The following is a 15,081-nucleotide window of genomic DNA, read 5'->3' as shown; positions in this document are numbered from 1 at the left end:
AATACAATTAGGACCATTTTGACAAAACATACAAACATTAGTAGCCAAATTTGTCATTAAGCCAAAGCTAAATTCCAATCCTTTTAGTTACAAATGTGCTTTTCAAGTCACGACCCAAAACTTTTACGGTCCAAGAGTGAAGTAAAAAAAAAAACTATTTTAAGGATTAGAAATGACTAAAAAATTAGGGATCATTATACCAATTTGTGATTTTTTAAAAATTAGGACTATATAATGAATTTTGCATTTTTGGGGGGAGACAGTGGACTTGGCTTCAATCAACCTATTGGTAATTGCTATAACAAAAGATTGTTATAGCTCATGTACATGCCATGTAAAACTTTACCTAGCATACATATAGTTTACCTTCAACATTATCAGAAGTCCATTTGACATCTCGTCTTCTAAATAGCTTTAAAATAACCAAAACTCCAAAACGCGTAATCAATCTTGGACTAGACTACAGGCGGAAAAGTTTCAGCATACAAGTTGGCCAGCTAGTTCTTTCCCTAAAGAATATTATAAAAGTTTATCTTATCATTGAACCATAAATTATATGGGGTTTGTTGGCGTTATTTCTCATTCATATCTTATTCTGGACCCGAGATTTTAAGGTTGTATCCACATATGAAGAAAAGATGGAAAAGCATTCTGTCATTTATTGCCATGAGAATATATCCAGCACGAAGTTGACACTAGAAGTCTGGTACATAGTCGTGTTCGTGCAAAAGAGCAGTCAATGAATGCAATCCGTCATAAATAGAGTTTGATCCAGGATGCGTCCGATCACCATTAATAAAGGCATGGATTCCATTCTTGACTTCAATCCAGCTACACCCCGGTAATTTTCTGACATTTTGTTGCTTCATCATGTTTCTAACATCCAATACTTCTTTGTATTTCCCAGCTGCTACGTAAACATTGGACATCAATACATAACTACCACTATGCTCAGGCTCAATCTGAAACACATGCTTCGCAGCTGCCTCAGCTATATCTGAGTTTCCATGGAGCCGGCATGCCGCCAATAAGGCCCTCCACACAACAGCATTGGACTCAGTAGGCGATGCTAGAGCCAACTGATAAGCCTCCTCAAGCTGGCCAGCCCGACCAAGCATGTCAACTACACAAGTATAATGGTCTATGGTAGGAACAACACCATACTTTGACTTCATTTGCCCCAGGAGTTCACGCCCTAGGCTCACAAAGCCAGCATGGCTGCAGGCTGACAGGACCCCCACAAATGTGACATCATCAGGCTTAAATTCACTCTCACACATGAGCGAAAACATATCCAATGCCTTACTTCCATAACCATGTATGCCATAACCCATGATTAAAATGTTCCAGGACGCAACATCCTTATGGCTCATCTTATCAAAAACCAAATGAGCCTCTCTCATACTCCCACATTTCGCATACATATCCATAATACCATTGGTGATAAGAACATCATCAATATCTTCATCATTTCCATCTTTTGTCAACCCATTAATAATCATATGGCCATGAATCTCCTTACCATGCATCAATGCTGCCATCTGAGTACAAGAAGGAAGCACAGTGGTCAAAGTGATCAAGTCGGGCTGAATGCCATCCGTTAACATCACTCGAAAAAGTCTCAATGTTTCATCATGATCACCGCATTGTTCATGAACAAACAAAATTGAATTCCAAGAAAAAACATCCCTCTCATCCATCATTTTGAAGATCTCCAATGCTTCACTAGCACACTTACACTTCCCATACATATCAATCAAAGTATTTGACACTACGATTCTGGAACCATACCCCATTTTCACGACCACTCCATGAATTGCCCTCCCATTGTCCATATCTCCTGTCATTGCAAAAACCGACAAAACACCAGTAACCGTGAAACTACTCATTTCAACCCCTCCTAAACACATCTTCTTAAACACTCCCAAAGCCTCATCGAACTGCCCAACCTGCGCATACCCATTAACCATAGCATTCCAAAGCACAACATCTCTCACAATCAATTCATCAAACACTTTTTCAGCATCCTCTATGAATGAAAACTTCAAATAGCATTTAACCAAACCACTCCCAACATACAAATCTAAGTCCAACCCAAGTTTAAAAACCAACCCATGAATCTTCCGAACCTCTAAAACCTCCATAATATCACAACAACCTTTAAGCAAACAGGGAAACGTGTATTTATCAGGGAAAATACCAAGAATCCTCATTTCCCTGTAAACCTTCAACCCTTGAATGGGATCTTCATTCGTGATAAACCCAGAAATTATTGCATTAAAAGAAAAAATGTTTGGCCTTTGGGGGGCAGTTTGCAATAAGGAAAGGGCATGGGTCATTTGGTTGCACTTGGAATACATGTTGATGAGACTGGTGAGGGACGCGGGGGAGGCTTGAAGGAGGCCATTCCTGAGCATGTAAGAGTGGAGTTGCTTGCCTTGTGTGAGTTTCTTTTGATGGGCGCATGATTGGAGGGAGGCAATGAATGAAGAGAGACGGTAAGACGGGGGTTTGGGCGATGATGAGGAAGAAAATTTGGAAGACGAGAAGCAAAATGGATAAAGAGATACAAATTTGTTGGTGTTGATTGAGGATTTTGAGAGGATGCCTCGTTTGTTCATTAATTAACCGGAAAAGAGTATGACTATGAGGATACAACTATAAATCATACGTTTGTTGGGGGTTGCTTTTGTTTGAGAGCCAATTTTTGAAATGGCAGTTAGGCGGGCAAAATGGAAGGGCTGAAGCATTAATTAGCGCGGTGAGCATTAACTAGCGCGGTGAGCATATTACTTCTCAAAAAGCATTTTTGAGAAATTTTCTGTTTGTGGTTTGGACAGTTTTAAAATATATTATTTAGTAATCTATAAAAATAGTTATTTTTATCTGTTTTAGATTATATTTTAGTCATTTATGTTTGAAATGTTACGTTTTAGTTATTTATGTTATTATTTTTTTACGAAGTGATCACTCTTCCGTTAAGTTTCGTTATCTCCCTAACAGTAATCCTACGTGGCAGTTCAACTAAATTTTAGGTGCCAACTTAGATTTCCTGATGGTATGAGAATATATTTTTTTATTAAATAAAATTAATTAATTAAAAAAATTAAACCCTAAATCTTAGTTAAAAAACCTCATTTCCCCTTTTTTTAGTTTTCTTTTTTAATTGATTAAAAAAGCTATTATCATCAAAAAAATTTATTCTTGTACAAAAACAAAACAAAAGAAGATTTAACGGAGAGTCCAGGTATATCTTCTTCACTGACAAATTTATGTTTTAAAACTTAAAATAAAGTGGTTGTCGAAAAATAAAAAGATAGTAATCGTTTTTGTTCCTAATCATTGTATTTTCCAATTCTTCACGTTCTTGAATAACTAGTTTCTCAATCCGATTTTTCCTGATTTGAATCGGCTTGTTTATTCAAAATCCCTTTGTGGGTATCACTTTTTTTTTATCTAAAATTCTTTTAATTGTTAATATTCATATCAAGAATTTTAATTTAGGGTTTTCATTAAATAATAATTAATTTTTTATTTTTCAGTATTGAATAAAAGAGATAGAGGAATGCAAAGAAGACATACTTGAACCCTCCATTAAATCCATCTTTATGAAGCAGTCAATTTGATTTCAACTATTTTGATTTTAATAGTAGTTTTTCCAATTAAATGACAAAAAAACCATTGAAATAAAGAAGAGACTGAAGAAAAATGAAAAAGAGAAGATGAACAGATTTTTTAGTTAAGGTTTAGGTTTAAAAATTTTAATTAATTAAATTTTTTAATTAAAAATCTATTTTCATCCCATTTAGAAATCCAAGTTGGCATTTAAAATCTAGTTGGACTGGCACGTAGGATTACCGTTAGAGAGATAACGGAACTTAACGGTAGAGTGATCACTTCGTAACAAAATAGTAACATAAGTGACTAAAGCGTAACATTTCAAACATAAGTGACTAAAATATAACTTGAGACAAATAAAAATAACTATTTCTATAGATTACCCATATCTTTTTTATTCCAAAAATATTTTTTAAAAACAATATTAAACGAGTCCTTAATTAGAATTCGGACATGGCAAACCCACGCTACTACTACTTCTTTTGCGGTAAAATTGAGGGCTAAGCCCTGATTATCATTTATCAAACCATTATGATCCATAAGATCTGGTATACGCATACTCTCCGTCTTTATTGTTTAAAAGCTATTTTTTAATTACAAAAGTAGTTTTCATAAAAGTAAAAGTTCAGATTCATGATTTGAGATTTGAACTTTCTTATTTAATTATTCTAAATAAAATTACATAATTAATTCCATCACAATTTTAAACTAAAATCATACAAACATGGCATGTCACAACAACACATCTCCATGTAGTATATCAACATGCCTCATATCAATTTCTTATACTATTAGGAGTTTGGTTGACATTTATTAATGATCAAATTAATTAATACTAATTTTAGTTAACGAAAAATCTCATTAATTTTTTCATCATTACAACTTAATTAAATGAGTCTTTTTTATAAAAATCAATTGATTTTTCTATTCTGTATAAAAAAAAGACATTAATATTTTTAAACCGTATATATAAAATTTGGGATGAGGAATTTGCTCACCTCCCGCAATGCGAAAAGATTCTTGCTATGAATATATATCGCACATCAAATCCCCGAGAAAAAAAAATGTGTGGCACATCAAATCAGCTCCGCCATAATAATGTCACTGTCACATGGCAAGGCAAGCATGCACATTTGTAGTCAAAAAGTTAGTCCTCATTATCTATCCTTCCCACTACATTCTTACTTTTACAGGATTTTTATTTTTTATATAATATGGGTGAAGATAGAGTTATTTGATATTGAATTTAAAATTTTATGTTTATAATATAATGTTTTTATTATTAGGTTTAAAAGTTGTAGACAAATTAATAACTTTTTATAAACTTTATTTGACACGTGTTATTAAAAATTAATTATATTAATTTGTTTTATAATTAAAAAGTAATTTTATATTAATATAAATTTCCTGATTTTTTAACATTCTGCTAACCATTCTTACAAATATAGTTTTTTTAAGGAGATTTTATAGCTTTTGTACTCTCATGTATGACTTTACCAAACTCAGACCAGTCATCATCTGTCGAATTAAGAGCTGCATCAATATAAATGATTCCTCCATTCACACAATTTCTTACTAGCCAGTTTAAAGCTTCAGCTACTCTCGGTCAAAAGAATCCTGCAACTCTCCATTAGTCTCCCTTGGAAAAATACTTGTTCCCTCCTTTTGTTCATTCAAAAATTGCAGCAATTTTATCATATTTTTATGTACAATTTCATCATTTGTAGGGAGATTAAATTTCATCTTTCCTATTTTGGAGACCAATCCTCTGTATTCAACCGTCTTTCTGTCTGCTCATTCAAATAGTCAAGCACACCTGCATTCAACTAATAACTATAAAACTGTACACAAGATATACGATGGAGACATAACAACATTACACTAAAGACGCCAACATATCATACAAAATTCTTTAATCACAGTTTATTATTATGTATTAGACAATTCCTTAAAACAATCAACAATCGAAAAATCAGAAACCCATTCAAGAGGTATAGGACATGAAAGCAAGAGATGAGAGAGGTGCCCTCAATCGGACGTTAGATGGCCAAGCCCTCTAAATAAACTCCTTAACCTTATGTGAACTGCGCAAGTGCCATAACATTCGCCAATTTAAATTTAATCATATAAAAATGAAAGCCAAGTTTTCATCCCTAACTACTTTGCAATTATGTGATTAACAAAAGCTTGCATCACTTGAAGAAAATATATGAACTACGTGAGAGTTATGGATCTGATTTAAAAGATTTAGTCCATCACTCTTATTTAAATTTGATTTAAATGACATCAATAAAAGAAGGCTTGCTTTACAAAAATATTTTTAAGACAAATATATTTTAGAGTTGTAAGTATTCTACTAAATAGATAATTTTCGAAATTAAAAGTGCTTTTGAATCCAACATTTTTAGTTTTTGCGCTTGTAAAAATAGTTTTGAAGTTAATTGATATTTCTAACCCTTATTATAATAAAATGTATTTTATAATATTTATATGGCATATACAATTATTTCCTTATTAAAATTTGTTTCAAATATATAACATTTTATATTTAAATTTGTAATGTCTATATAATGTAGCGACGTAAAAATTTCACTTTCAATTAAGCTAATTGAGGCGATTATTTAAAATTTAAAAATCGACTTTCGATTTTATTAAAAAGGAGTCGTCACCGATCTTTTTCTAGGTGTGACCGAACACCTAATAAATCATCCTTTTTAGAAAAGAAAACTTATTCTTGCACAAAATGAAGGCGAATTTAGGTCTACGTCAAAAGCCGAAGTAACGTTGGGTTCGAGTCGATTCGCCATGAGGAAGGTATTAGCACCCTCATGACGCCCAAAATTGGTATCTTATTAAACATGTGTTGTCTTGATTTTCAAAATACGAATTCAATTTGACATTTAAGTGTGATCCGATTGAAGGAAATGAGAAGTTGTAAGTTTTGGTTTTTAGAAGGATATCCGTTTTAACACGAGCCGACTAACTTCACCCAACATAGCGATGAAATCAATGACTTAATGTTAAAATCGGTACATTGCCTTATTCTTAAAATTAAAATGTAAAAAGTTTCTAAAATGATAGTAAAAAAATCTAAGAATATTATTGTAAAAATGTGAATAGTGATGTGAATAATATAAAATATTAAAATATCAAAATATTAGAATAATAATTAATATTGACAAATAAAAAATAAAATAGAAATAAAAAGTGTACATAATATATATATATTAGAAATAACAATGATGTTTAAAAATAATACTATTAATAATACTACATAAATATGGACATATATAAAAATAAATACGTGATAATATTAAAAATATGTACATAATATAGTGTAAAAATACATACATAATATAATTAAAATATTTACATAAGATAACATGTAAAAATATATATATATAAATAATATAGTATTAAAGATAAATACATAAAATAGTATAATATATATATACGTAATATAGAATTTAGAATATACCTAATATATTAAAAGAATATATATATATAATATAATATTAAGAAATATAATAATAACAAAAAAAAAGAGAGGAGAGAGTGGGTGATTTAGGCCAAAAGGCCACCACTGATTCTCATGGCGACCATCGGCGCCATCGACACTGCAATGGGACCTCAAAAAACTTTTTCGGTAAAAATGGATAAGCTTCCTCCTTTTATTTTTACTTTCGGATAAAATAAACAAAATAAGATTGAAAGAAAAAATGATAAACAAACAAAGAACTTAAAACGAGAATAGACGAAGAAACTTCTTTTGCTTTGATCTTTGATTAATCTCCAAAAAAAATGCTCTCTCCAAAAACTAGCCTTTATAATAACTCTTCTCCCTGATTACTCTCAAAAAACCTCTCAAAAATCTTTTACAATAACTTTCTCCCCCAAAACTTCTTCCTCCCTCTAAATACAAAATATGAGAAGGCTTATATAGCCATTTACAAAATATTTTTTATTGTTTATGTCTTCATTTGTAGGTACAAGTGGTGGTGGAGCAAGTGTGGCTAGTGGAGTTGGTGGTGGAGCAAGTGTGGCTAGTGGAGTTGGTGGTGGCAAAGGGTAGGATTTAGTTGAGAAAAGTTTTGGTTGTGGGCTAGGGTTTTTTATTTTGATTTGGGTTTAGAGTTTGGGCCATTAGGGTTTTGATGTAAATTAGGCTTTGGGTAGTTAAAATTTTGGGTTTTGGGTTTAATTTTGGTAAGTTAGGTAAGGCTAAATTGGGTTTTGATGTAAATGGGTTAAAATTGGCCTACAACATATAATATAATTTATATATCTAAAGTAAATTTTACAAACAATTAACATTAATTTCTTTTCCTAAAAAAAATTTGTTTAAAAATATTTGAAATTTATATTTTATATAAAAATATTAATAATGAGTTATGATAAATTGTTTTTATATTTTTCTAAAATATCATAATATTGATGAAATCAAACATTATTTGAATAAAAGATAAAAACACTCTCATGGTAATATTTGTTAGTTTGTAAAAATAATATTTTATTGGTAATTTTTAACTGAGTTGGAACTCAATTGATTGAAACACCACTAAGGGTCAAATTGACATTGTTATTTTGGTTGAAAAGTGATTTTGAAAAGATTGGTTTAAAAAAATATTTTGAAGGGTGCTATGAAATAGTGTATTTGGTATTGTTGTTAAAAATTGCAATGGAAAGTTGAAAAAATAAATTACTTTAGATAATATTAAATAATTTAATGTGCATTTTAAATATTTTTAAAATTTTAAACATAATTTAGTATAATGGTACATAAAATATAAATTAATTTAAATTTTTAAACAAATTTTAAATATTTTATGTAAATAAGGATATTTTGATAATTTTACTTCAAAACGTCAAACTTAAAAGCACTTAAGTCTCAATTTTTTATGGATTGAGTTTTAACTCGATTAGTATAAGTATTGTTGATGTGGAAGTATTTATAATTTTATTAAATTAGATAAAAACCTGAAATTTAGAATATTTTATTTTAATTGAAATCAAGGGTTAAAACCATAAGTTAAAGCTTATTTAACTAGGAAAATAGTATGATGAAGGGCATGTTTAAATAAAGGGTAATAGCTTAAGGACCTTTTGATATATTAGCCATATATACTCAATTGATGATAAAGAGAAATTGGGTAGAATTGAATAGTTGTCATACTAGTTCTGCCTTCTATTCAATTTGGAATGTTATATTGTTTTCGTTATCCAAAATAGTGTTTTGTCTCCTGACCAAATAAAAATTACTTTAAAATTCTTTGCTTGAGAGGATTGGTTGGAGTAGCTTTCCTCGTTAAATGTGGTCTTTATACTCTTATATTTATCTATTTCATAATAATAAATTTAATTCTCAATTTTAACATCTTTTGAGTTTCATCCTTACTCTTTTTTAATTAAAATTTACTAAAAAAGAAACGAAAGAAAATTAAATCACTTTTTTAACGAAAACATTGACTAAAAGATTAATTTTTAATAATGTAAGCATGACAACTTACATAACAGTTCATATGTATCTCATACTGAACATAACACATCAAAAAATAATTTAAAAATTATAAAATATTTAAAATTTAATTTTTAAAACCCAAAAATTTTAAAAATAGTATGAAGTATACATAAATTGTCATGTAAGCTGCCATATTAAAAATATTTTAATGTTTTAGTTCTCTTTTACTCTTTTTTTAAATTAATGATCAAATTTAACATTTTTAAAGATAAAAATCAAAATTTTCTAATAAAAAATTAAATTAACAAAAATATAAACATTAATAATTAAATTTACCATTATACTTTTCTTAATTCCATACTAACATTTTTAAGGAATACGTTAGTTTTAATACAATAGATTATACCACAATAATAATTTTTTTTCCTTGAGATAAGTTCAAATGTTTAGACTTTATTTTTAGAAGGAAGATTCAAACTTAAGTCATGTTTAAGGAAAGTGAATACCCATCTAATAAACTACAATTAGGGTTTAATGTTTAGACTTATTTGAACAGGTGATTAAAAACACGGTTAATAATGAATTAATAAAAAAAAATAGTGGTTCTTAAAGGCGACAAAAATTAAAAGAAAGGGAAAGAAAATGAAGCCCCAACGTCAAAAGCAAAGAAAGTAAATTCAAAGACATCAATAGCTTAGAAGTCGAGAAAAGCAACCCAAAAAATAGAATCCAAAGTCTCATTTTCAATCTCTTCTTGCATTTTTAAGTGTAAAGAATATCCGACCAACCCACCACCGCCCTTTAACCTCTTGCTAAAAACAAAGTCCCCACAAAACCAGCATCCATCATCCGTTTAACATAACATATATTAATTAGTATTTTTAAAAATATAATAAAATTACATGAATATGACATAAATCGGCTAAAACAGAGTTGGAAGAAAAGAAAAAGTAGACACCATTCCACCACCCATGACTTCACTATTTTTGCACCCATTTTTCTCAGCTTTTTTATTTTTCTTTTTTGAAAATTACAGCCATTACCTCGTTTGGTGTGTAAAGTGTAAAGATGATTTAATTTATTTTTAGGTTTCACCTAAGGAAGAATATAGTAATGTGCCACTTACAAAAATTCAACCACAACTTCAGATTGAGGTTGTGGATGTGGCCACCAATGGTGAGAGGTTTTGATGGCCCTAGCGTGGGCCAATCTCAATCAATTACACTGATAATTCAAAGGTATCTTTTATCTTTCTTTCTTCTTTTTTTTTAATAATTTTATTATAAATTTAATAGGAGGATAATAATAAGAATATGTAAATGTATTATATTCATTATATTTGGATCCTGCAGCATGATTAAACCTTTCCAAAACATGAAATTTAGTAGGCTTTCGAATACGTAAATGTATACTTAGAGTATTTAAATCAATAATAAGAATATGTAATGTATAAAATATTGTAATTTAAAGGTATTGTTAAACGACATGGGATTCTTATGTTAAAATTAGGGATTAAATATAATCGTAAAAAATATAAAGTAGGAGAAAAATATTTATGTTTTTAGTGAGCTGTGAGCAAAGGAAAAATGAACAAATTGTATTGAATTAAAATGAAAAAAGGAATTCCTCATTTTTTAATAGCTAAAAATAGAGAGAAGACAAAGTAATAAAGTAGAGATGGGATAAATGATGCAGCAGAATCCCAAATTAAAGGGGAAATTTTATTTTATTTTTTTAAAAAAAAGTAGAGAGAAAAAGGTAGCAAAAAATTGATGATTATCTCCTGGTGGCTACAACACACATGCATGGTCCAACATAAAAAAATGATTAACTAGCATAACAGATGGCTTTTCATCATTTCTTTTATAGCGGTAAAAATATATATATATATATTTATATTTGTAACATTTGAATTTAAATTTTATAATCTTAAATCTTTAACTTTTATTATTATTCAAATTTGAGTATTATTTTATTATTAAAAATCAAGCTAAGGAAGTTATAGTAGTTTGTTCGGTGTTACTCCGTGATGTGGGATCACTGTATGCGGTGAAATCTTCTACAGCACTGGAATTAACTTTCATATATATGATTAAAATTCCATTCGATTTAAAATTTAAAAAAAATTAAGTTAGTAGAATTGAGTTATTCAATTATTTAAGCTAACTTAGATAAGTAATTTAAGTTTTAAATTTTAATCGAGTTAAATTTTACAATTTGAATAAGTTGAATAATTTGAATAACAGATTGGTATAAATACTCTTTTGGTCCCTGTCAAGTTTGAAACTGAGCAAATTGGTCTCTCTTTTAACAAAAATTACAAATTTATTATACTAGAGTATTTTTTATTATTTTGCTTTGAATTTTTTTTAAATATATATGGTATCAATTTTATGTGCTCTAACATAGAATTAATTATATTATAACAATATTTTAATTTGACATGTTTAATTTTTTAATTTAACTAGAACAATTTCACTTGATTTGACTCGGCTCGAATTTCATTTCATTGGACTCAATTTGAAAAAATTTAGGATGATAGAATAATACTCTTCAACTCAATTAACTTGCCCTTAGCTTTTGATAACTCACTGAGTGTAACAACAGGATTCAGATTTGTTCTTATATACTGTGTAAACCATTCATTCATCATTTCAAAGAAAGCTGCTTTAGCTTCATCACCTCGGCCTTCAGACTCAGATCTTCTACTACTAGATTCAGCTCGATATCCGGAAGCTTGAGCTGTACTCTCAGCTTCCTCAGGTTCAATTATTGCTCAGTTGGAAGACATTTACTATAAGAAAAACACATTTTAAATGGTCAGGAAATATCACACTATCAAATATAAATAATGGCATGTATAGCTAATCCCATATTTGCTACGTTAGTCCGAGAACCGGCTAAATCGTAGCTCTGATACCAATAAATATAACACCCCTAACCTGTATCTGTCACCGGAACAGGGTTACAAGATGTTATCGAAGTTTACAGAATAATTACACATAATTTCAAAAAATTTCCTATGTTCATAACAAAATTGTCCACCTGAGTTATAGTCATTAAATTATTTATATCTTGAGCTACAGAACTCCAAATTGAGAATCGCTAATTTTTCCTAAAACTAGACTCACATATCTTCTTACCATAATTTTAAAATAAAATTTTCTTTTTAGCTCGGATTTGTGGTCACGAAACTACTGTTCCGATTTCACTGAAAATAAGCTGTTACACTGAGTATTATAAGACGTGTGCATGATTCTTAATTTTAGTTTTTTGATGCAATACCTAAAACTACCCATAACTTCTCATTAACCATTAAATAATAGGATAATGCGTTTTAACGCACTCAAACTCACATTTTCTTACACCAACAATAATATCGTACCGACCAAACTAAAACTCAATCGATTTCTTTTTAAATTTTTGTTTTAGATAAGTCTAAATAATTGTAGGATTAGTGTGACTATACTATTACTCGATGCTTTCTTTATTGCTTTATAAATATGTTCTTTTTTATCTAATGCTAGCGTTTTATATTTAAAAAATTAAATAACATGAATGTTAAAAGTTATTAAATATCTAAATTTATTTAAAATAAAAATGAGTTCAAATAATAACATGTCCCCATTCAATCTTTCCAACAACAAAAAAAGTTCATTTATTAACCAAGAAAAACCAATATTATTCTCTGGTTGAATTCTATAATTTATCTAATAACCAGGAGGTTTGGTGATATATATGGTTTGAAAAATATAGTTAGAATATATACATCTATGATCGCAAGAAACAATGTATCCTTACTTATCAAGTATACTAAGAAAATGACATTTCAACTTTTTTTTTTTTTTTCTACTTTCATAACTACCAATCTTTTTGCTACTTCTAAAAGTTACACATTTGAACTATATTCTTTTAGTTACTCATTGTGTTTGGAAAATTGGAATTGCTTTCAACTCAAACTACACTTAAAAGAGTTCTACAATGTCATCAAAACCTCAATAATGCTCATTGCATTTGGATTGAATATAAGATGATGATAGATGTATTTAAATTTTAATTTATTATTTCGTAAACGTTTTTATGAAAAATATTTTCAGTCTTTTTTTATGTTTGTTTCATAAAAAATAGAATGTTCAACATAAAGGTTTTTTAGTCAACATAAACGACTTTTCAATTAACGTAAAACTACTCATTTATTTCCGTAAAATGTCATACCAAAATTTTTTTCATAAGACATTTTTTAAATTAATAAGACTCGTCACTATAACACCCCATATCCAACCCAAATATTGGGTCAAAGCACTAGAATGTTACATTCTCTACTATATTATTCACTTATCAAATATTTTCTTACAAACTTTCATAATTTTTCAATTTAGTCCATTTTTGTCATAAAAGTTCAATATTTACTAATTAATCATATTAAATCAATTTTCTTTCATGTTATGCTTTAATTAATCACATAGTTTACCTCAATATCTTGTTTCACATATCAAATTTCATGTATTTCACTTCTATTATTTCATCCACATATTTTCTCAAGTTTAAGAATTTAGTCATTGTCATCATAAAAACTTTTACAATACTTTATCCATATTTTATCACCACATAACACATTCATTAAACTTTTTATCATAATTTCCTTATACACATTTACTTGTTTCACACTTAAACTTTTATAAGTTTTTCAATACGATCCCTATTGCCATGTGTAATTTATTTTTCACCATATAAGCACTTTAATCAAATAATGCATTATAATATCTTATTTCGCTTAATAAATTTTAATGCATATCACTTCTCTTGTTTCAGTTATAAATTTTAAAAATTTATAGTTTAATCCTTAACATCATGAAGATTAATTATTTACTATAATTTCACCTTAACATCACTTTGTAATCAATTTACTACTTCATTTAAACTCTTTATTATAAATCTCAAATGTATGTTTATTACATGGAAACAATTTTAATGAAATATTTTCAAGAAATCTACCAAACAAGTAAAAAATATTTTACATGATTTATCTTAACACTAAAAATATTAAATTTTCCAGAAAAATAAATTATTTTTCAAAAATTGTTTACTGATGAAACAAACGGAGTTTAAGTATGATATTATTTTCGTAACTTTACTATAAGAATTGAATGGAAAAAGAGGGTAGGTTCACTACATTTCTTATTCTCATTTACCAAATTTAGTTAGGATGGAATTTTTATGACTTTAATTACCATAATTAAGAATAAAATTGAAGAAAGAAACATTGTAGTTTGGGTTAAGTTGCAATAATTGTAATTACTATGAAAATAATAGAAAGCATTCAAGTTATACCAACAAGAATCAAATTGTTTAATGATCATAGTGGTTAATTAATCTTTAGTTTGTCATCCATGAATAAATCATTCCAAAGTTTGAGTCCTTATGAATTACGAAATCAAATGAATATTTTTTGTTTGTGAAGGCTATAACGGGAATGTTTTGTAATCATGTTTTTTCAAGGCTTACCGCATATTAAATAAACCTTTCTTATTGCAAAAATAAAAAATATATAGATATATATTTAATAAATTATAAGAGGAGAATAAAATTCAATAATTTTTTATATTTTTAATAATGAATTACTTGAAACAGGGAACACTCTGATTATTTTAATTTTTTATATTTTTAATAATATTAAAATTTGTTTATGATATAACTATCTTAACAAAATTATAAGGCCAAATCATTAAAGAGAAAAGAGTAGTTTGAGTTAAGATGAATCACGCGCGACATAGATCGCGTGAGTGTACAAAAGAATTTAGCTTAAATCATACTGTAGTCCACATATTGCGCCCAGTTTCTTTATCTGCAATGCATCAAACAAAACATCCCCTTTCAGTCAAACACTCCAAAAGCTCCTTGGGACCCCCTCCTTTCGCCTTTTTCATAATTCCAAACATTTACTAAAAAAAAAAAAACATTTTTAAAAAATAAATAAAAATCATCAAACACTAAACTACAATTAT

General features: G+C 28.5%; 1 protein-coding gene across 1 annotated transcript; it reads right to left on the bottom strand.

Annotated features, from left to right (window-relative positions):
* Window positions 1–184: 184 nt before the first annotated feature.
* Window positions 185–2,789, bottom strand: LOC108452114 (pentatricopeptide repeat-containing protein At3g14730). The gene has a single exon (XM_017749864.2). The coding sequence runs from the start codon at window positions 2,619–2,621 to the stop codon at window positions 696–698; it is 1,926 nt and encodes a 641-aa protein (XP_017605353.1). The 5' UTR covers window positions 2,622–2,789; the 3' UTR covers window positions 185–695.
* Window positions 2,790–15,081: the final 12,292 nt, after the last annotated feature.

This window comes from Gossypium arboreum, chromosome 5 (assembly GCF_025698485.1).
Source record: "Gossypium arboreum isolate Shixiya-1 chromosome 5, ASM2569848v2, whole genome shotgun sequence".
Classification (NCBI taxonomy): Eukaryota; Viridiplantae; Streptophyta; class Magnoliopsida; order Malvales; family Malvaceae; genus Gossypium; species Gossypium arboreum.
Note: the sequence above shows the minus strand (reverse complement) of the source record. Positions and strands in the feature narration are given on the sequence as shown.